The sequence below is a fragment of the Lacerta agilis genome, chromosome 3 (genome assembly GCF_009819535.1).
Source record: "Lacerta agilis isolate rLacAgi1 chromosome 3, rLacAgi1.pri, whole genome shotgun sequence".
NCBI classification, from domain to species: Eukaryota; Metazoa; Chordata; class Lepidosauria; order Squamata; family Lacertidae; genus Lacerta; species Lacerta agilis.
The window spans coordinates 98,979,210-99,002,651 of NC_046314.1; the positions used below are offsets into that span (position 1 = coordinate 98,979,210).

The window sequence follows — 23,442 nt, forward strand, 5'->3', positions numbered from 1 at the left end:
CGAAGAGTCGGACACGACTGAACGACTGAACAACAACAAATAATCAAGGGAACTTTTCCGGAAAGGTATTGAGGAGAATTTCCATGAAGCCATATCCAGATTTTCAGAGTCCAATGTTCGGTGGAAATGAAGGAGCAAGTTAGCAACAAATTATATTGATATCAGTGGCGAGGGCGGAGGGGCCTTCCTACAGAGGAAAAATATCTTTGGGGACGCCTGTAAATATCACTGCAATTCTACTTACCTGCAAGGAACCCCCTCTGAACTATAGGATCCTACTGTTAAGGACTTTGTTGTTTTGGGTTTCAGCTGTTTAATTCAGGCATCCCCCAAACTCGGCCCTCCAGATGTTTTGGGACTACAACTCCCATCAACCCTAGCGAACAGGACCAGTGGTCAGGGATTATGGGAATTGTAGTTTCAAAAATCTGGAGGGCCGAGTTTGCATATGCCTGGTTTAATTCATTCGAGTCAAAGCTGCGTAGCGCGTCGCCTAGTTATAACTGCATTCCCTTTTATTGCGAATTATTGCCTACTTTTCTACAACATACAGGCCAGCGTCTGTAACCTTAAAAAAAAACCTTTAAAAACACCCCCCCCCAATGCTTTTAAGTAGTACTTTTCCTGAAGGGAGAGGAGGGAGAATCGGCTGGAAAGATAGCACGTCCAGACAGATAACTTGCCTGAGCTTTCTTTTTGTATATAAATTAATAATAATAATTTAAAAATATCCTAAAAATTCATGAACTGATTTGTTTGTTTGTTTGTTTTTAAAAAGCAACCACCAAGAATCCACTGAAGAACACTGCGAAGTTATTCTTCAGGATCCAATCAGACATATTTATGTGAACCTTTAGATGGGGTAACTGCAAGAGACAGCGAAAGCCGCTTGTAGCGCAGATCGCTTTCGCCGAAACGGTTCTGTCTTTCTCTTTAATTATAAAAGTGTTCAACTTCACGTCGGACACAAGCAGCCAGCCAGCCAAACCGACCATCAAGCATCCAAACGAGGCATTTCGGCCAGAACACACTGATTAGAGAGTCCCGAATCTGAATTTTTAACCCGCTTCAGCTCCCTTGCCAGTTGGCACAATAACAGCTGTGAAATACACATATTTAAATTAAACCACCCTCTGGGATCGCGGGGAGCTGACACGCCACCAAATATTGTTTTGAAATGCCGGAACGTTTTGAATGGCAGATTCCTGGGGGTGAGGGTGGAGAGGGGCATAAAAGATTAAGCACTGTGATAAGATAATAAGCTAATCTTATGTATGTTTACTCGGAAGTAAATCCGATCATTGAGTCTTAGCATGCAAACCTATGCACACACCCGGGAACAAGTCCAATTAAATCCAGTGGGGGGTTACTTCTGAGTAGGTATGTGTAGGAGTGCAACCTTCAAAGTCCAGTCACAAACGACTCTCGGGTTGCGGCGCTCATCTGGTTTTACTGGCCAAGGGAATAGATATTTGTCCGCAGGCAGTTTTTCCGGGTCATGTGGCCAGCATGACTAAGCCGCTTCTGGAGAAACCAAAGCAGCGCAAGGAAATGCACGATACCTATTTATCTACTTGCACTCTGATGTACTTTCCAACTGCTAGGTTGGCAGGAGCTGGGACCAAGCAATGGGAGCTCACTCCGTCCTGGGGATTCGAACCGCGGACCTTCCGATCGGCAAGCCCTAGGCTCAGTGGTTTGGACCACAGCGCCACCCGTGTCCCTAGGAATGCATCCTTACTCTCAGGTGAATGAGCACAGGGTTGCAGGAAGATCTCTGCAGGACAACTGACAGGGATCGGGAACCTGTGGCTCACCAGCTGTTAAGACTCCAACACCCATCATCCGTGGTCACTGGCCTTGCTGGCTGGGACTGACAGGAACGGGAGGCCAACCACTTTTGCAAAGCTCCCCATCCTTGTAATATTACCCTCTAACCGACCAGTGTCCTCATTTGGGTGGCAAAAGCGAAGATGCCCTTTTCATTCGTGCCAGCTGATAGGGGTGTCAACTTGAACAAAATGAGGGGGGATATGTAAGCCCTGTCCTGCATGATCGATCACAAGGCACTTACACCATTTCAATGGCAATGCCCATCAACTTTGGGGGTCCCGGGCCCCTCACATATTTTATTGGGTGGGGGCTGAAGGGGCCTCAACCCATAAGAGTGGGCTCCTACGCCAGCTGTAGTTAGGCTACAACTCCCATCATCCTTGACCACTGGTCCTGCCAGCAAAGGATGATGGGAGTTGTAGTCCAACTGGAGACCTAAGTTTGAGAAACACTGGGTGGAGGACTCCTAATCCGCATTAGGGTTTGGAGATATAGAAACGGGGTGGCAGTAGTAGTAACTATCCCGATTTAATGAATCCCAAGGAGAAGTAAACCTAACGTTTTAACCTGTTGGGTAACATGAGCTACCCAACCTGGATGACCTGGATACTCTGACCTGCAAGCGAGATGCTCGTGTTTTGTCGCGTTTTGGCCCTGAGTGATCTCTCCACCGCCAAATGCGTCCGAATTCCACCTTGTCCTCAAAGGCACCGAGCACGACACCGGCATCGATTTCTTCTGCAATCCGCCCAAAGGAACACGGAGATCCTCTTCAAAGCCGGAGTGCCCTTCCCTGTCCCGTATATAATATAAAACGATTCTGCTCTGGACACCCATGAAAGGAAAGGAAAGGAAACGGAGCAGGGTCCCTGTTGAAGGAGGGGAGATTGCCTCCAAACATTGCCGCCTCACATCTTTAGCCAGCTCTACTAGGTGACGACTGCGCCGCTTTGGTGAGCTCGGATGCGGAGCTTGTGGTTACTGTGTGTTTATGTGCATTATTACGGATCCTGTCTCAAAACCATCGGTACTGCTGGTTGTACACGCGGATCGGGTACAAGAATGGTCGACTTACAAGCCATTTACTTTATGAGGAATGTATGGAAGGACTGAGGCTCCATCATCGGCTTTAGTGAATGGAAAAGATATGATTCATTCAGGGGTGCTCCCTTAAATAAAATATTGGAGAGGGGGGGCAGGAAAACCCCGCCCCGCATAACCGATCACATGACGCGGTGCATGCACAACCATTTGAATGGCAACGGCCACCAGATGGTGGGGCTGGCCCCCTCAAATATTCGTCCTTTGACCCCTATGGATCTATTGAATAGACGACAAAGGCACAAACCCCTTTGCATTATATTTTTTTAACCAGAAAGCTGGCTTCTGTTTGGAAGGATGCTATTAAAGGATATTGACTTATTTAACAACAAGTGCTTTGCAGTTTGTGTCTTGTTTGTTTGTTCTGTTGTTGTTTGCTATTTAATCTAGAGTAAATCCAAGGGGTGGATTGCAGCCTTAGAGGCTCATCCTGCACTATACTGTACATTTAAAGCGGCATGCCCCCACTTTAAGCAATCGTAGCTTCCCCCAAAGGATCCTGGGAGCTGTAGTTTGTTAAGCTTGCCTAGAGTTCTTAGGACAGCCCTCCTCTTCACCCTGCAGAGCTACAATGTTCAGAGTGGTTCAACAGTCAATTCTAAACCACAGAGCCTAGGGCTTGCAGCTCAGAAGGTCCTTGGTTCGAATCCCTGCTACGGGTGATCTCCCACTGCTCGGCCCCAGCTCCTGCCAACCTAGCAGTTCCAAAGCACCTCAAGTGCAAGTAGATAAATAGGTACAGCTCTGGCGGGAAGGTAAACGAAGTTTCCATGGGCTGCTCTGTTCGCCAGAAGTGGCTTAGTCATGTTGGCACATGACCCGGAAGCTGTACTCTGGCTCCCTAGACCAGTAAAGCTTGATGAGCGCCACAACCCCAGAGTCTTCCGCGACTGGACCTAACTGTCAGGGGTCCCTTCATCCCAGGGCACTCTGAAAACTGTAGTTGTGGGGTGGGAATAAGGGGTTCTCCTAAGAACTCTCAGCTTCTTTAACAAACTACAGCTCCCAGGATTCTTTGAGGGATGTCATAGCTGTTTAAAGTCACATGATACTGCTTTAAATGTATTGTACATATGAGGTAAATCCATAGCTGTCAACCCTCCCTGCTGTTTCCCAATGCTATAATAAGGGAATTTCCCGCAAAAAAGGGGAAAGGTTGACAGAGGTTCCATCTACTTTTAACGGGGAATCTAAACCACTTTCCCCTACTGAAATGAACCTCCTGTCTGGCAGGCAACCTCCGTTCCCGTCACTGCGTTGGCTCCCAGCTGACCTTGGCCTCTTTCCCTGTCATATCCTTACCTTGTACTTGTTGGGTTGAGAAGCAGACACTTCCTTCATTATTCCCTCTACTCCTGATGTTCAGGCTGTGAGTGCCGTTCATTATTTAGTAAAAAAATAAATGCATTACCCACGCACAGGTGGAGCCCCTCGTCTGGATTGAAGGGGTGGGGGGGATGCACAGGTTTGCAGAAGGGCAAGAAGAATGAATATTATGGAGGGGAAACAGAGGGTGTCCGCTCTAAAACACCTGGACGAGGGCTCAGCATGTTTAGGGGCCACGGAATGCTGGGGAGGGGCCGCAGAAAATGGGAGGGGGGAGCGGCAGTGGAGTCAGCTGGCTCGAAACCTGAGCAAGGATCACTCCGCAATATAAAGTTTGGTTACAAGTCTAGCTACTCTCAAGCACTAACAGAATTTAGAGTGGCCAATAAATACATACTCCAAAAGACATTCTAACTTTTCTTTTTTTTAAAAAAAAAAAAATCAAGTTTAATTGTGAGCGGAAAGATAATCCCAGTATGATTAACACACCTCCACAATGAAGTAAGCCGAAAGGGTTCACGTTCACACGTGCATCTTTAACACCAAGCAACGTGCAAAAACGAATCCCTGCTTGTGAGCAGAAACTGAGCTCCATAGAACCGAGTTTCCACGTTGCCTGGTATAAGGTCCCAACAGGAAGTTCAGCTGTGGTCGATAATGGTTAATCACATGCGCTTGTGTAAAAATAAACTCTGACAAGAAGCCCATATACATTGCCAGTTGCCCTCGAAGACTTCTTAGCCTTTCTGAGTTTCTGACAGTTCCTAACAGACCCTAAATGGAAACAAAATAGAAAATTATTTCAGATACGTATCTGAAGAAGTGTGCATGCACACGAAAGCTCATACCAAGAACAAACTCAGTTGGTCTCTAAGGTGCTACTGGAAAGAATTTTCTATTTTGTTTCGACTATGGCAGACCAGCACGGCTACCCACCTGTAACTAGACCCTAAATTGATGTGACTTTGTAGGCGCTTAAAGGGCACGTCTAGTTACAAGCTTGAAACAGTTGGAAAGTCTTCTCAGGGCATCCTGGGTGAGGAGGGGGACACCTGTGCCCTCCCAGATGGTGTTGAACTACAGCTGCCATCGTGCCTGACCATTAGCCATGCTGGTTAGCTCTCCAGGGTTTCCGACGGAGGGTTTCCTTGTTCTACCGGAGATGCAGGAATTGAACTTGCGTCCTTCTGCATGCATGACATATGCTCTACCACTGAACAAGGGACCTTCTCTCCAGCCACAGCGGCTGTTGCGTGTATCCAACTGCATCTTTCTAAATCAACTCAACCATGTCCCTAACGCAACCGGTATTTTCTTCGTTTTCTTGAACCCCACACCGCAACAGTTTTTGAGTTCTTCGGGAGCTTCGCACCACGCCACAATAAGCGATAGAGTCTCTTTTCAAAGTGGCGGGGCGGGGGAGGACTTTCGCCTCCTCCGCCCTCTCTCCCTCTTCTCAAGGAGGACTAGGAACTTGACGAGTGGAAGTGAGATAAGGGGAAGCAACGTGTTAGTAAATAGACGGGAGGGGGAAATGATAGCTATCAACTTAATACTCCAACCTTCAATTTTTAAGGCTAGTTCAGGTGATCGTTTTTTCTTTTCGTTTGTTTTACGAGTTTCGTTCAAGGATTGGTTAGGCAATAAATTAACGAAACAGGCAGGTCCCGCTTAATTATTATTACTGAACACGGGGTCGGAGAGGAGAGCTCTCCAGGAAAGCTTCAGTTTCTTACTTGTACCAAACCACAAGCGTCCACTTACACTGCCTAAACCGTCAAGGCTTCCTTGAAATGTATTTTTTTCGACTGTGGCACAATTGTCTGCTTGGATACCTTCGCCGCCTTTTGGAATTCTCATTTCCAGCAGAAGCTCCTTGAGAAAAGTGTGTGTGTGTGTGTGTGTGTTAATCCGTGACAGTTAAACCGGTTCCCGTTCATAGTGCAGACACACCTGCAATTATAATCAATAGGTGAAAATGCGCCGGTTAAAAAGAAACCGAGTATCCCTTTGCACAGTAGGCTGGATTTCTCGATTTTATTATAAAATAGAAGCAGAAATATTATTTTTTTCCAAATACCGTATTCACATAATATAAACAATACAGAGAAGTTGAGGGGGCCTCGCTGGCGCGTGATAACTTTCCTTGGGTTTCGATGAGCAGCAATGGCTTATTATAATATACACATATAGATAGATAGAGATAGAGATATAACGCCTGCTCTTGGCCCTGTTATGATTTGAATGGGTGCCGTGGGCTCCAAGCGGGTCAGAATCCAGGCCTGGCGCACAAGCCCGGACAATTCCGCACATTATCCTGGGTGGCCCCGCAGACTCCGAAGGGGAAGGAGTAGAGGGAAATATTATTATTATTATTATGAATAAAAATATTATTAATAAGGGTGATATAGGCTATCTCAATGTTAAATGTGCAAAACGCTGTACAGTCTTTATCCTCACAAACAGCCCTGCGAGGTAGTTCGCCTTTGTTCCCATTTTACAGATGAGGGAACTGAAGCTGAAGAGCGCCCACTGAGTCGAGGAGCTCAACCCAGATCTCCCGGCTTCCAAGTCCATCTCTGGAGCCACTGGATCGGCTTGAAGGCAAGTCCTGTGGCTTAATCGATTTGTGGATCGCACCTTGCTTGTCCTTCACACTTAAAGAATTGCTTAAAGGGGGGGGGGGGAGACACCACACGGAGAAGACGAAATAAGTCCCTCCCCTTCCTCACTTTCTTTGCCTAGCATCAGCTACAAAGGACTGGGGTTGCCTAAACGGCAGCTGGCAGCTACTACAGCGCTGGAATTTCAGCTGCTACTCGCCTCACCAGCTTTCTGATCCAGCCCCAATATGCAACGTGCTTTCGACCGCCATTCTCAAGCTAAAGTAGCCCCTTTACAATCAACAGTGTTGCTGCTAGGGTGGGGTCCAATCCAAAAATCTGGGGCGGGGGGGGGGAGTTGAGGGGAGAAGCCTCCCGTTTGGAAAGAAACACCCCATGCCCCGATTTCAGCCAGACATTATATTCCCAAGCACGTTATTTCCCAAGATTCAGAAGCAGAACAAACCGGATCGGATGGAGTTGCCAACTTCGCAAGCAGCATCTGCGTTCGATTAATAGGCCTTTCCCTCCACCCTCAGCGGCTTCAGATGAGGAAACGAGCAGACGAGGAGGGCCAATGGCTTAGAGGCGGTTTTGAAAGGGGATTAGAACTACTGTAACTGGATGGACAATAGATGTACCAATCTAGATGGCAATGGAAGCTTCCGGTCAGAGGCAGCAGACAGACGCCGCTCTGAATACCATGTTGCAGGAGAGCAATTGGCATTCAGAATCGGGGTTAAGAACTGGGGAGTGTGGGGCAACTCTCTGCTTCTTAGAAGCCTCTGGTTGGCCATGGGGGAGAAGAGGGTGCGTGCTGCTGGTGGACTTTTTGGTCTCTTCAAGGCCTGCAAAGCTTCACTTGTTGCTGATCAGGGTTCAAGCGCAGCTCCAGAGGCCTGCTGAGAAGTTGGCAACCCCAAAACTGGATCTGATAAACTCCCATAGAGATTGTGAAGGCTGAAGCTACCACCAGCCACGTCCCTTCCTCTCCCAAGTGAGGGGCTGCACTGACCTCCTTTGCTCCCCTTCCACCATCACCAGCCCTGCAAAACCACACACACAACAACAACTCCTAAGGAAGAAGAGTTCCACCAGCTTCGACCAAACCCTCTTAAGACTTGCCAAGGTCTTGAGGTTACAGTACCTTCCCCAAAAGTCATTAGTCAGCCGACCAAGCATTGATCCAAAGCCAGACAACGGATCCGCGTGGAGGAGCTTGCCATCCCTTTCAATGTTTCAGGCAACAGGTATGAGTGTTTTGTTTCTTAAAAAATAAAAAATAAAAAGCCGAGTGGGAAGCATGGATTCAAGGGACATCATGGGTGCCACAAACGTCTTAAGAGCCCAGGTCGACCAGGTTGGAGGACATGGAGTTGAGGATGGAGTCTTGCAAACTGTGGTGGTGCAGAGGGTCCGCGCTGGGTACAGGAATGGCACTAGGACCCTGGGGGTGGCCCAAGCTGTGGAGCGGCTGCAAGCCTGGGTTCGAATTAAGCAGTAAAGCCGGGCTGGACGAAGAGTGATCCGGCGTCCCCGAGGGCGTTTTCTCGTCTTCGGAGCTGCCCAAAACCGCCTTGTTGCCGTTCAGGGAGGAGGAAAGCGGGTTGTGGCCGTTTGAACTGGAATTCTCGTTGTTTTCCCTAGAAAGAGGGAAAGGCAGAGAGAGAGAAAAATTAGGCTGTAAAAGGGGACCAGTCTCTCCCCCCCCCCGCCGTTCATGCAGATGGTATCGACCGGATTGAATGCATGGTTCCCTGAAGCAAGTCCCGCTTGTGTCAATGATCCAAGCACAGAGTCCAACCACAGGCATATATTTTCTCAGAAGTAAGTTCTGTTGCAATCAAGGGCACAGCCCAAGGCAGGACCCGTCCATCCATGAGGTAGGGTGAGGCAATTGCCTCGGGCAGCAGGATCCACAGGGGCAGCAGATCCCAATGTAGATCTTTATCCCCCCCCCCCTTATTCCTGATGTACCAGTAGATCTTCACTCATCCCTTCTTCCCTGGCAGGGCGAGGGGCCACTATCTTGTGGCTCATCTCAGGTGCCAAAATGTCTTGGGCTGTCACCAATCCATGACCCATTTAAAGAACATGCCCTCCAAAGAATCCTGAGAACTGTAGCTTACCCTTCACAGAGTTATGGTTGATAGTTAGGTAAAAGGTAAAGGACCCCTGGACGGTTAAGTCCAGTCCAAAGCGACTATGGGGTTGCAGCGCTCATCTCACTTTCAGACCTGGAGAGCTGGCATTTGTCCCAAACAGCTTTCTGGGTTATGTGGCCAGCATGACTAAACCGATTATGGCTCAACAGAACACTGTGACAGAAATCAGAGCCCACAGAAACGCCATTTACCTTCCCGCCAGAGCGGCACCTATTTATCTACTTGCACTGGCATGCTTTAAAACTGCTAGGTTGGCAGAAGCTCGGACAGAGCAACAGAAGCTAACCCCATTGTGCAGATTCGAACTGCCGAGCTTCTGATCAGCAAGCCCAAGAGGCTCAGTGGTTTAGACCACACCGCCACCCATGCCCCTACAGTTGTTAGAGCCCTTAAGAAACTACAGTTCCCAGGATTCTTTGGCTGGGTACTTTAAATGTGTGGTGTGTACATAGCTGGAAGTCCTATTAAATTCAGTGGGTCTTACTCCAAGGTAAGGGGTTAGAATTGCAGCCTTACTCCCTAGTAAGAGTTAGAGAACTCTAATGTATTACAGGCTTCAACCATTCTAGATAGGCTTCTGGGGAAGGAAGTCCCCTTGAAATCACTGGAGAGTGAATGAAGGTGGAGAGAGTTGGGTTGCACGTCTGTCACTGACGAAGATGCTGATTCCGTTTCTCCCTTTGGATCCTGAAACCTGACATTGTTGAGAGAAAGGGCCAAACCTCTGTGAATGCACTTACCTGGACTCAACCACACACCTAGGGTTATTGTGAGAGTAAGATGGGAAAGGGGAAGAATCATGCAGTGGTACCTCGGGTTACAGACGATTCAGGTTACAGACTCCGCTAACCCAAAAATAACGCTTCAGGTTAAGAACATTGCTTCAGGATAAGAACAGAAATCGTGCTCTGGCGGCGCAGCGGCAGTGGGATGTCCCATTAGCTAAAGTGGTGCTTCAGGTTAAGAACAGTTTCAGGTTAAGAACAGACCTCCGGAACGAATTAAGTACATAACCAGAGGTACCACTGTAATCTATACAACTCCATGCAACCCAGCCAAATGGGTGGGGTGTAAATAATAAAATTGTTGTTGTTGTTGTTGTTGTTGTTGTTGTTGTTGTTGTTGTTCACTATGACCTACTGAAGGGCTCAGTGATAGAGCATACAGGTAGGTAAAAAAGGTAAAGGATCCCGGACAGTTAAGTCCAGTCAAAGGCGACTATGGGTCTACTCTGCGGCACTCATCTCGCTTCATCTCACATTTGTCCACAGACAGCTTTCTGGGTCATGTGGCCAGCATGACTAAACCACTTCTGGTGCAATGGAACACCGTGACAGAAATGGAAATGCTGTTTACCTTCCCGCCATAGCAGTACCTATTTATCTGCTTGCACTGGCATGCTTTTGAACTGCTAGGTTGGCAGAAGTTGGGAGAGAGCAACGGGAGCACATCCCGTCACACAGAATTGAACTGCCAAGCTTACGATCAGTAAGCCCAAGAGGCTCTGTACTTTAGACCACAGTGCCACCCAGTCCCAGGTTCATCCTCAGACATATCCAGGTAGGTTTGGCAAAGTCTTCTGCCTGAAAACTCTGGATAGTTGCTGCTAGTCAGTGTTGACAATATAGAGCTAGAGCTTCCTGTGTTTCTATGCTACATTACAGTTTCTCCAAAAACAATGACTCAAAAGTTAAGTTTGTGTTATTCCTGCCACTCAAAATTTGGATTTTAGCTTATTTCTTTCCCTTTTTTAACTTTAGAAGCACATGGTACAATTTTCCACAATCTGCAACCCATTGAGACAGATTTAAGTCTGTTTCATCCCACTGAATGCTCATTGGATACATAGTCTTTGGAACCCATGTTTAAATCCCCATTGATCTAGGTCTTCAGAAAAGGCACCTCTTATAATTATAGTACTATGCCAGGAACCAAGGTATGAGACCCTGCAGGCACATCCAAAGTCCATTTTGGGGGCTAATCTGGCCCGCCATCTGATTTAATCTGTGGCAGTATATGTCCTGGGGCAAAATCCCCCCAAAAAGCTCAGTAACTTAAATCCTAAAAAAAGCTCAACATCCAAGGGCAGGGGACAAATAAATGTATTATTTGAAAAAAGTTTGGGCACCCCTGCGGAATTCTTAATCTCTCATGGGCAGCCTTGAGTTAGCCACTGTCTCTCAGACCCTAACTACCAGGATTGTTGTGAGGATAACAAATGGATCCGATGCATTTTAATCTTTACTCAAAAGTCAGCTCTCAGGGTATTGTCCTTATTTCAGTTGACTTACTTCCTGCTAGCTGCACACTTACTGGAGAATATGTTTCGTGGAACTGAGCTGCACAACTGCTATCCTCCTAAGGGTAGTTATACCTGGAAGTTAGTCCCACTGAGAATAGCAGTGCACAGCCAATTCAAAGCAACCATGCTTGAGATGTGGGTATGAAATCACCACTCTGATCTCCTTTGAGAGTATGAAAAGGTGTGATGCACATCTCCAGTTTAGAGGAGAAGATGGGATAGCAGCAATTTTAAGGGCATTCTGGTGAGAAACAAATCCCCCAAAGTAGGGACTCCAGGAAACCCCTTCCCCAGCCAGTGGTGTTGTGGGGTGGGGGCATAGTCACAGGCACAAAATTCTGAGGGGGCACAACCAGGCACCCCCATGCAGGCATCGGGCTTCCTCAGGGATCCACACCTCACCCTGGGAAACGTGGCAGCTCAGGTCCACTTTGCAACCAACAACAAGGTCTAGGTTGTTGTTGTTGTTCAGTCGTGTCCGACTCTTCGTGACCCCATGGACCAGAGCATGCCAGGCACGCCTATCCTTCACTGCCTCTCGCAGTTTACTCTAGGTAACAACTGTTATCTTCTTCAATGGGGCTGTTCCAAGACAGGCCACTCTACCTTTACAACATCTGTGCTGCTGACTCTCGAATGTTGGTGGAAAAAAATACAACAAAAAATTAATCAGTTTGAGTCATGCGAGGCAAATTGGATCTACTAGGCCCATTTTTTTTTAAGCAACGTGGACAAAAGTCACTTCTGGGGCTCCTCCGGGGTTAGGTGCCTTGAAGGTTAAGCTTCCTTAGTTTCATAGTAGATCCACCCCTGACAGTAATACCTCAATGGCCGGCTCTCCCCATATAAGCCGATCTGGACGCTGTGATATCATCCGAGGCCCTCTTTTGCGTGCCTCCTCCACAAGAGATCTGTAGGGTGGCAACACGAGAATAGGCCTTTTCCATGGTGGTTCCCCACTTGTGGAATGCTCTCCTAGCATCCTGGTTACATATCTTTAGGCACCAGGCAAAAACATCCCTCTAATTCCAGGCCTTTGGCTAATTAAACAAGTGATGGGCCTGTTTGTAGGGGGTATTGATTTTGCATGTTACTATGATATGCATTTTTTTGTTTTTATATTGTAAACTGCCTTGTAATCCTTGAGAGGGATAGAAATTAAATTATCATTATCAACAACAACATTTTCATATTTGCAGGTATGATTACTCTGATTTGCTTTTTTTCTCTTTTTCTCTAGTTCTATAGGGTATTTTAAATTGCTACATTCTTTGTGCATGCTACATATTCTATATGTATTTCTAAAACAGACCGCTGAAGGACACAGAATTGTTTAGTTACGTTAAGGTTGATCTGATTAAAGAATAGTAAAGACTATGTCACCAGATTCTTTCATTTGCTTGTTATAAAGATTCCCCGCCCCTATAACTAATTCATACTTTTTATTTAAAACATTATATATATATTTATAAACATAGAGTAAAGGGGTCTCTGATTGGTAGTGAGCAATATGTATGAATCCAAGACCACCACCCCTACTCCAGCTACCTCCTGCTAGAAACACAGGTTCTTTCCATCCCCACTGTGGTGCCCTCAGAGCAGAACTGTGGGGGCCAAAGTCCTTGTAATTATCATCTAAAGAGAGCCCCACCCTCAACTGCCAGAGCTTTGGCCCTCTAAATGCTGCTGACCTCCAACTCCCATCAGCCAGCAGGGCACCTGGGCAAGGATGAAGGGAGTTGTAGTCTAACCTTCCCGGAACTGCAACACAAACATTTTCTTTTCTCCACTCACTGGAGCCTCTAGGATCTCGGCCTACGCCCTATTCCCTAGGCAGGAAATCTTGGGTGGAACCATCTTCACAAGACCGCTCACAGCGCGCAATGCTTTGCGCATACTAACTTCCCATCCAAAGTGTCACATCCTGAAGCAGTCGCGTAAGGGCGCGAAGAGAGAGAGCTTGGCGTCCCCCTCGGGAGTAGCACCGATACATATCTGAACAGTGGCGTTGTGAAAGACCTGAACGTTTGGAAAGAATGTCCCACTGATTTAAAATCGAGATGCCAATTATCTGACTTCTACTTTAACCGGCTGTGGATGGGGAGGAGAGGAGGAAAATAAAATTCGGGCTTCCGCCACAGCCTCTGCCTGCCCTGCAACCCCCAGGGCCTCGTTGAGTCGATCTCGGGTCTTGTAAACAGTTTGCGGCCAGCTCAGTAAAAAAAAAGTGTGGTCTGATAAAAAACGTTCCTCTCCTCCCTCTCTCTCTCTCTCCTGCAGAGATTAGGGAGCCTTTGGAGGGTGGGAGAAGCGGACGCGTTAGCACTTCAGTCCTCGGCCCAGAAAGGAAAAGCAACGCATTCTGGCCGCCGTTTGCTCCGGCTAAATCTAACATCACAAAGATGGGAATAGAAAAAAAATATGTATCTGCGTTGGGGTCCCTTCCTCAGATCTCGGCTGGGGCTAAACCCTTTTCCTCCCCGTCCATTTTGAAGCTCGAATGTGTGTGTGTCTACATATATACTGAAATACATTCCAACCTACAGTAGCAAACGAGAGGCATTTTCTTTTCTTGAATCAGGAGCGGAAATGCCCTCCGTGGCCCGTGGCACGCAAATATTTCCTTCATCCGGCAACACCGCGGTGGCTACACACACTACTGGGGCCAGAGGAGGGGAGCGGAATTGGCTTGCCCTGGCTTCCCAGCAAATAAGACCGCGATCCTAAACCCACTTGATCTCCATCGGAAAGCGGGAAGGAAGCGAGGAGAAAATATCTACTTCTAAATAAGCAGGCTATGCTGAGAGTCCCTTAGCTGGCGTCATGTCGATGGAATCCGACTGCCAGGTAAACACGCTTAGGTTCGTAGCCTAACACTTCGATGCTAAACTGCGCGATCCTAAACCCGTTGAATCAGAAGTACACCCCACCGCCAACGCATTTCAAGAGAACTTTTTTTTAGTAAGAGAGTTTAGGGTAGCAGCCGTAGTTTCAGAGAGACTGGATTAAGTGCGAAAGCCACCGAGTTCCGATAAAGTTTAACAGAAGGAGATCGCTGTAAGGGAGTTTCTTTGAAATAAATCAACCACCAGCCCCGATGATCGGCATGCGCGTTTGCTCAGAAGATGCTCCTGCTGAATTAATTCACTGAGACTAAGCGTGCGCAAGACTGCAGCCGAAGAGTCTTGTGGCAACTGGAAGACTCGCAGTTCGTTCTCTCTGCAGCGCGGATAGGAGAGAGCATGTTTCCTTGGATGCAGGAAGCAGACGGATCATCTTTACGCCGGACACTCCACGCCATAAGTAGCAGCTTCTCCGCGGCCGAAAATTAAGTCACCATAAAATGGTTAGACTCCCAGGTGGCACAAGTCCCGGAAAGAAGCGGAGGAGGGTCGTCTTCTAGAATTGAGAACCAAAAGCGGTTTCCTTATTTGGGCAGACAAGCGCCCCATCGAGGCTCCGCTAATACTTTATCTGAAATCCTGCACTGTGCTTTAGTTTTATCTGGTAGATTCTTAGCTCTAAACAATTCAGCTGTATCACTAGCTCGTTAGGCTACTAGTCCAACTCTAACCACACTGCGCACTTCCAATTCCTGGAGAATATACTTTCCCCTCCTTTTTCTACCGCAAGCCATTTTGCGGAAAGCACCCCATTTTCACGAAGCGATGCAGTTCAGAGGGTTGTTGGGTCTCTCCCACCCGCGCACGGCTTGCTTTGCAACAAAATGCATTTTAATCCCGTTCTTCAGTATTGCTGTGTCCTTGTTCAAACTGCCCCCTCGATTTGGAAAACGACCCAGCCCTACAAGCACCCACCCCATTGAAGTCAACGGGGCTGCTGGGTTATGTGGACAGGTTGTGGGTTGCGTGTAAATATGTAGCATGCTGACCTCCTCCTTGGCAACATATTATCTTTAAATTGGGTTTTCCCGTCGCGATTCAGATCTTTTCACATGCATTAGATCGCAAATCCTGTAAGGTAGGTCACTATTATTTCTCAGATTTGGGGGTATAGATGGGCGATGCTCAGTTATATAGGTTTGCCTAAAACCAGTCAAATCCTACCGGGGAAATTCCAGAACTAGGCTCAAACCAACCGCTGTTAGGCTACAATGAATCTATGCCCATTTAACCTTGGAGCAAGCCACATTGCACCCAATGGCATTTACTTCGGAGTAGACATGAGCAGAAACCTGCTGTTAAGTACTACGACGCACCGGCCTTTCCTCACCTAAACGCAGCCGATAAAGGATTAAACAATCCACCTCAACGCATTTTGTATTGTACCTGGATATTCCAGAATACATAGGACATCCACGTTGTATTACACGCCTCTTGAAACATTATTTAATAAAGTTACGTGTTTCTATAAATGTAACCCTTTAAAAGCTCGATTTAAAACTCAGACACATCCAAGCATTTAAGCAGACTTGTTTCCATTGAAGTCAATGGGGAGACTTTGACTCAAATCCAAGCGCGCTCCGGCTGGAATCCTATTCACACTCGAGGGGGGGGGCAATTCCCACTGAATTCAATAGCTCTTGCCACTGAGCAGAGACATATAGGACGGCGCTGTTAATAAAGCTGAGGACATGCGGGTGATTCAGTTTGGATGCACAGCCTTATTGTTTAAACAGACGGCACACCACTCCTAAGCAAAGTAACAATCAGCAGTAATTGCTAATTGACAATAATTGCTGCCAACCTTAACTACCTTTATGTGCAAGCAAGACCTACTGTTTACCACATAAGAACATAAGAAGAGCCTGCAGGATCAGGCCAAAGGCCCATGTAATCCAGTATCGGGTTCTCACAGTGGCCAACCAGGTGCCTATGGGAAACCAGGGAGCAGAACATGAGCACAAGAGTACCTCCCTCCTTTCCAGCAACGGGTATTGCTGCCAAGAACTGTGGAGGTAGAGCATAACCATTGTGGCTAGTAGCCCTCTCCACCACAACTTCTTTTAAAGCTTTCCAAGTTGGGGGCCAGTCTCTGCCTCCTGGGGAAGTGAATCCCATAGATTGTCTATGCGCTGCAGGAAGATGTACTTTCCTGTATCTGTCCCAAATCTCCCAAAATTCAGCTTCATTGGATGTCAACGAGTTCCAGTATTATGAGAGATGATGATGATGATGATGATTATTATTATTATTATTATTGGTCTATCCGCTTTCTTCCTGCCATATGTAGTTTTTTTTAACACGAACTCTGATCTCAAGGCATGGTTTTGGTATTTTAATGCCTGCTTTGATTTCATAAAATCATACAATTGTAGAAGAGACCCTGAGGATCATCAAGTTCAACCACCTGCAATGCAGGAATAAGCCGCTGTCCCATACCGGGATCGAACCAGCAACCTTTGCATTATGAGCACCATGCTCCAACCAACTGAGCTATCCAGGTATGATGTTTTCTGGTTACATGCCGTGAACACAGATGGTTCGGAATAAAAGCACAACCAACTAATAAATAAAATGTGTACACAGAGGTAAGCCCCGTCGAGCTCAGGATAGCTAACTCCCGAGGTAAGTGTCCAAAAGAAGGCTGCCTTACTTTACTTCCAAGTAAGCCTTCACTCTTAAACACCTTCCATAGAGAGTTAATCTCACTGAACCCAGTGGGACTGAGTTTAAGAAGACTGGTTTAAAATTGGGCTGTAAAATCATATTATCCCCATTGGCTGTAGTGGAATTAACTCTAGCACTGTTATCCTAAGCGTCACTTGTAATGATGGGGAAGTTCTCTTCTAGGTAAAGGAAAATACGTTAATGCCTGACGTCAGCCTTCGGCAGTCCAGTGCCTTCCAGATGTTGTTGGATTATAACTCTCAGCCAGCACTGCGCAAGCCAGCAAGCATTGCATCTGGTGGGCACCAGGTTGAGGAAGGTTGTTAGCAGTCTCCATAGATAACCCAGTGGTGGAGGGCTTAACGCCCTGTGATCACACCTATAAACGCGCAGCGTTACTCAGCTGGGAATCAAACTGCAGACGTCCAGGCGAAGCTAAAGCTTAAGGGCACGGTAGGATGATATTGGGGAAAGGGGACATTTGTTCCACGTCCCATTTTCATGTGGAAAAACGGAGATCGCTCTGTAAGGGGGACCACCCTGTTTGCGGGACGCTGCCGTCTGTTAAGGAGGATTCAGCAGCATCCTGTTCAGGATGCTGATTCTCTTCCACCTCAGCGAGAGAGAGCGCCTATGATGTGTTAAGCAGTAAATGGGCATCTTTCATCTCCCCAACCCTAGAGTAGCCAGGCGATTCGCTCCGCTTTCCACCAGCGGGAGAAAATAAGCTTATGTCAATTTAGCGAAATGGATGGAGGCCGCGAACCAAGTCGAGTCTGCCTTGAGCTCCGGTCTGCTATTAACAGTTTCAAACTGTGTGTGTTTTCCACTGAGGCAGCAGCGTTATGACAGTTACGTCGCAAGGAACTCAGAGGGAATTATTTTCGACAGGGGGCAACGGATCTAGGATGGGGTTAAAGGTTCTGCGCAGAACTTCTAGCCCGATCCTAAACCTGTTGGCCCCCATCGAAAATAAGCGCACACGCACTAGTCTTGTCCAGGACGTAAACTCCTCCCGGACCTCTAGATTCAACTGCTGCCAGTTACTCATATAAACATAATACTTGGGGAATGGGGAAAACTGCCTTCAAGGACAATGGCGTGCACGCGTTGCAGCCACCAGAAACTGCATTTTCTGGGGGGGGGGGCGACCCAGAATTTTGTCATGGGAAAGAGATGTCACCTTTAGCAGGTTCTAGTAAAATCAAGCTACTGGTTACGCTTTGGGAGATGGAGTTGCGCAGCGGCGGTGGTTTGGGGTGAGAATAAACTGCATTTTAATTCACAGAGGTTTACAAACAGCTGTCAGATTTGCAACCTGTCTCTCAAACAAGTGCCCAACGCCCCAAAGGCCGCTTATTCATTAGAAAGGGCAGAGTTCCCTGTCCCCAGATACCCGCGCAAAATGGCGATCCTCTTCCCAGTCAAGACCAGCAACGGTAGATATTCTCAGAATTTGGACCCACGCAGTGACCAACGCGCGCTGCAGGAAGCTCCTTTCAACTCCGCGGGGCGTAAAGGATTGTCCCGCATCCTGGAGCCCCGCCTGCAACACAGACAGAATCTGCACAAGAGAAACTAGCGCCTTTTTTTTTTTTTTTTTGGTGCAACAGCTCGGTGCATAAATGATAAAAACAGACGACTTGGATTCAAAGCGATTTTCAGCCCTGTTAAAGACAGCAGGGATTGAAATCACCTTGGCGCTTGGGTTTCAAGTACGCAGGAATTTGGATTTAAACCTTACCCCACCCCCGCTTCCCAAATGTTCGGGATCGTGGTGCTAATTTCGAATAAAAGCTGCGATCCCCATCAATGCACGCACTTATTGGGGAGTAAGCCCGGTGGTGGGGTGCCTCCAGGTGAAGGCACGCATGGGCTCCGGCTGCCTTTGGGGTTGTGGGTGGCCCTTATTGGACCTCCTGACGAAGTTTACTTTTGCATGCAAAATCCAGCCGGCCACCTCTAAAGTGGAACCCAGATTCTCCGGCGAGTTTTCCAAAAGAGTCGTTTCTGGATGGCCAGAAGGGAGTACAGTAGAAGGGAGAGAGAGTCGGTCCAACCAGATGATATCTGCTTTATTAGGCCCACATGTGGGTGGAAGGAGAGGGAGCCGCGACTATGTTTTGGATTTTCTACCAACGCTAGCTCACCAAAAAAATACCTTTGAACTCACTTATGGCGCAGGAGGGTGCCAAAAGTGAATTCAGCCGGCCCGCGGAAGACTTGCACATCAAAGGTGTGCGTCCGGGTCCTCCCGGTATTCGGCTGCTTGGCTCTTTCACACGTGTTAATTGTACAAGGGCTGACACTTGCCCTCTCTGGCTGTGGGAGTGGGTTCCGAAATTGCTGCGAGCTTGCGAGGAATTAGATTGGGCCTTTTCGGCTCATCCGTCCTTCTAGACCCATTAACTGGCCTCCGTATTTGTTTTTAAAGACATTTTATATTCTCCATTTCAGGCCGGTTTAACAATTTTCCGTCGGGGTCCCCAACCCAGTTTTTATACTGGGTTTTTTTTTGGGGGGGGGGAGAGGGAACCCTCTCCTGCCAGTTAGTTACACAATGGGAGAATTGGAAAAGTGCTCCTCAGCAAAACAAAAGACTCCCTCGAAATCAGAGGGGATGACTGCTCGGCCAAAGAGTTTAGAGTCGCGATGCGCGGCTGCAACGTACAAGCGTCCACTCGGGAGCACTGACAGCCCCATGGATTTTACTGAGAAATCCATCCTGTTCGATAGGACCCATGTCCCGGTACGAACTACAAGGGAGGGATGAGAGGACGCTAGCTAGTGGCGGTGGGTGGCCTCCTGAAACTCCAAACAACAACCCACTTACTCCAGAGTAGTACTATCTGAGTTGCTAGGCTATCACAACAACATGGCCTTCCTTAATCCGCTGACAGAGCTAACAATACCGTGGCGGCTCGTGTGCTGCTGGCAAGTCCACGTTAAACAGGCTTCGTATAATGGGTTTTAAGGCCTGCTAGCAGTGCCCAACTTTTCGGCTCTTCTCTCTGGCGTCGAGATTCTATGTGATTCTGTCTCAGTGTGGTTCAATGCCTGCAGCCTTCAGAATCCCTTTGGAGTTAGTTGGGTTCGTTTTCCACCACTAATTTCATATCCCCTTGAAACATAATGGATAAAGCCTTACGGGATTTGTATAGGAGGCTGATTTACTCAGGGAGAGAATCCATGCTGTTAGGGGCAGCCCAACTGCGTGTGTATTTATTTACTCAGAGTTAAGGCCCCCAGGTCGGACTGATCCGATTCAACCGACATAGGGCAGCAGTTTCGGACCTGTGCTACGATCGAAAAGCTGCTCATTTATTCTAGGATAGCCCTCTCTTGACGCCAATTCGTTGCTCCTTAAGAGTCAACTACTGAACAACTATTTCCATCTCGGGAGATAGTTTCATAAGAGGAATTAAAACATAATGCAACATCCGACTATTTTTCTTCCAGATCATAGTGTTCTGACTTATACGAGCACTCTTGTGTTCACAGCTTATTAGTAATTGATGGGACGCTTTGCATTGATTAATATGAAATTATTATAGCGTATTTGTGTCCCACGGTTCATTATTATCCTTCCATCTACTATCTGGAATCTGCCCCATCCCTCTTATTTTCACTGAAGTAATGGAATGAAAGGGAACTTGTATCCGGGTAGATAAGCAGCCACTTTAACGTGAACGGAAACTCCTGAGATTTATTATCCAGAAAATGTGCCGTTTCTGAACAATGTGGGGTACTTCTGTGTGCTCCTGGCCCAACGCATTTTGGAAACCCTGGCTTTCTCTTCAGCTGGTATCCTAAGCGAATTCAAGGGCTTGTCAAAGTGTGAGAGAGATTTACAGCTGGCCGCAGGAAACGTGTTAATTGTGATAATCACCAAGGGTTAAAATCATTGATGATCGTGGCTTTAGCCACACACTCACAGGCCCCAGGGGCAAGGAAGTTCGCTTTTATAGAGTTGGGGGCCTGCTGGGACTATTCTGCAAGCAGCTTTTCCCAACAGCGCTGCTTACTACCTTTCCTCCACTTTAAACTACTACACTGGTGTGGAGTCCCATTGTAATGAATAGAATTGCCGGCAACAGCGCGGTCAGCTTGAGAAACTCGGGCTGGGTAGGAAGAATTTAACTCATGGAGCTGAACCCCACGCGCTGGAAGTTGAGGAGCACCGATTCGAATGCGATTTACACCCAGGTAAGTGAATTTAGGATTGCAGCTTTTAATCTTGATTCCCACCAGGAGTTCGTGTGTTGGAGATGGGGTATTAAACGTGGTTAATTTTGCTGGAGAAGAGACCCGATGGTCTTCTAAAGTGTTCAGGTGCATTTGTTCAATATGCATTAGAGATATTTACTAGCAGAATTAATACCCCCCTTTTTAGTATTGTTTTGAGTGCTTTCTTCCTGTACGGAAAAACAGCTCACTCAACACGTTTCTGTTACATAAATATGTAGCCAAGATTGCAGTCCAACATTCAGATTCATTAAAGTATTCCCTATTGAATTCAGTGGCACTTACTTCCAAGTAGATAAGGATGGGGCCGCGAAGTAAATTAAAGTTGAGAAAACTACAGATATTTTCCCGGGAAGCGGAAGAGAGACAGAATAGGAAGTTGGCCTGATTGAGAAAAGGAACGAAGGAAGATCCAGCATTCTCCTGTTCCATTTACTTTAAAACTCTGTTCCATTTCTTCCAAATCAAGTTTTCCGAGGAAGTGGCCTGGGAGAGAAGCCGAAGCAAAGCGATTTAGCTTTGGCGGGGCAACCCAGTGTTGCTCTCGAGTAAAACTAGTTCCTTGGGGGGTGGGCGCGGGGAGTCAACTGGTTGGGACCCGTGTGTTCCTGCTTTTCCGGCCATAGCATTATATGAACGAAACGTCGAAAAGTTAAGATTGCTGTTTTACAAAGAGAATAAAGCGCCACGTTCTCGTTTCATTGCCATTTCCCTTCGCCTTTCCCTGCCTCAGGTGAACCTCAAGGCCAGTGGCGCTTTCCCCCGCGGCCTGATCCTCTGCGCGTTTACTCGGGAGCAAGTGCTTGCTTGCTAAGTTCAAGGCTGCTTACACGACAAAAGCGCCTTTGTGCGCGTCTCAGCGCCTCGCAGTTTGGCCTGGAATGGTTAAGCAAACCTAGGAAGACTCCGGCACCCCACCGCCCCTCCCCTGGTCCCCAAATCAGAAATCTTTTTCAGCTGGGGATAGGGGTCGAAAGAGGGAGCCAGGAGGAAGTACTTACTCGTACCTTTCTTTGGCCTCGGCCGCCCGGTCCCTCTGCCTCCGGTTCTTGAACCAGTTGCTGACTTGGGTGGTGGTGAGCCCGGTGGCTTCGGCCAGCTCCCTCTTCTCCCGAGGGGACGGGTAAGGGTTGTGCGCATACCATTCCCGCAGCACGCTGCGGCTCTTCTCCTTGAAGCAGTAGCTGGTCTCCTCGCCGTCCCAGATGGAGCGGGGCAAGGGGAACTTGCGGCGGACCCGGTACTTGCCGACGGCCCCTAGGGGTCGCCCCCGCAGCTTCTCGGCCTCGATGTAGTGCGCCTTGAGCCACAGCTGCTGCAGCTTGGGGTGGTTGTGCGCCGAGAACTGGTGGCTCTCCAGGATCTTGTAGAGCTCGCGGAAGTTGCCCCGGTGAAAAGCCACCACGGCCTTGGCCTTCAGCACGCTCTCGTTCTTGTGCAGGTGCTCGCAAGCCGGCAGCGACCACAGGAAGCGGCCCAGCCTCTCGATGTTGCCACCTTGCTGGAGAACCTCGCACACGCACGCCACTTGCTCCTGGGTGAAGCCAAACGTGGGCAGCATGGACATGGTGGCGGGCGCCGGGGAGAGGCCCTGCTCCTCCTGCCACCGCCGCCTCTTAGCGCATCTGCCCTGGCCGAAAGGGGGCAGCCACTCGGGGTGGGGGGGGCGACGCGGCCGAGCGCCCCGCAGGCACAGCCTGGGGGGGGGGCAGAACTGGCGGCGGCGGGTCGTGCGGGGGAGGGGGGTGTCCGGGGCGCGCGCGCGACAGCCGGCACCAATGGAGAGAGGGCTTCGCAAGGGGGCCAGCCAACCACAGAGCGCCGGGGCTAACTTACTTACAAATGGAGCCCTCGGGCTTAGGTCAGCGCTGGCGGGGCCGCTGCGCCGGCGCCCGTGGAGCTTAGGGAATCTTCGCGCAGGGGGAGGATCAAAGGGAGAACTAGCCGAGCGTTCACTTTCACCTCTTCTTTCTTGCTTGCTCTCCTCCTGCCTCTTCGGCTTTTGACCGCCCGCTTGGTTTGTAAGTCCCGGAGTTCCGATCAGCAAACTTTGCCGCTCTATTGTGTGAGAAGCTGCGGCGCTCGCAACAGTGGAACTTTTCGCTCTCCCCACCCCCTGGCCGGGCTTGCGAGTTCCACTCTCTTCTCTTCTCTTCGCTCTCTCTTCCTCCCTCCCCCCTCCCCGCTTTCAGCGATAGGATCTCTTACATGTAATCCAGTACTTTAAAAAGTCCTGCTCCCCTCTTTCTCCTTCCTCCTCTTCTTCGTCTCCTCGCTCTCCTCCTCTTCTCTTCTTG

At 48.3% G+C, this 23,442-nt stretch overlaps 1 protein-coding gene across 2 annotated transcripts; it reads right to left on the reverse strand.

Annotated features, from left to right (window-relative positions):
* Positions 1-7,664: 7,664 nt before the first annotated feature.
* SIX2 (SIX homeobox 2) lies at positions 7,665-22,801 on the reverse strand. 2 transcript variants are annotated; one of them, XM_033144899.1, is made up of 2 exons: positions 22,153-22,801; positions 7,665-8,506 (listed from the first exon to the last, which is right to left on the reverse strand). In XM_033144899.1, exons 1-2 carry the CDS (start codon positions 22,710-22,712, stop codon positions 8,203-8,205), a joined length of 864 nt encoding a protein of 287 aa, XP_033000790.1. In that variant the 5' UTR covers positions 22,713-22,801; the 3' UTR covers positions 7,665-8,202. The 2 variants fall into 2 exon arrangements, with proteins under 2 accessions (XP_033000790.1, XP_033000789.1); XM_033144898.1 differs by having other exon boundaries at positions 22,147-22,801.
* Between the last annotated feature and the right edge of the window lie 641 nt (positions 22,802-23,442).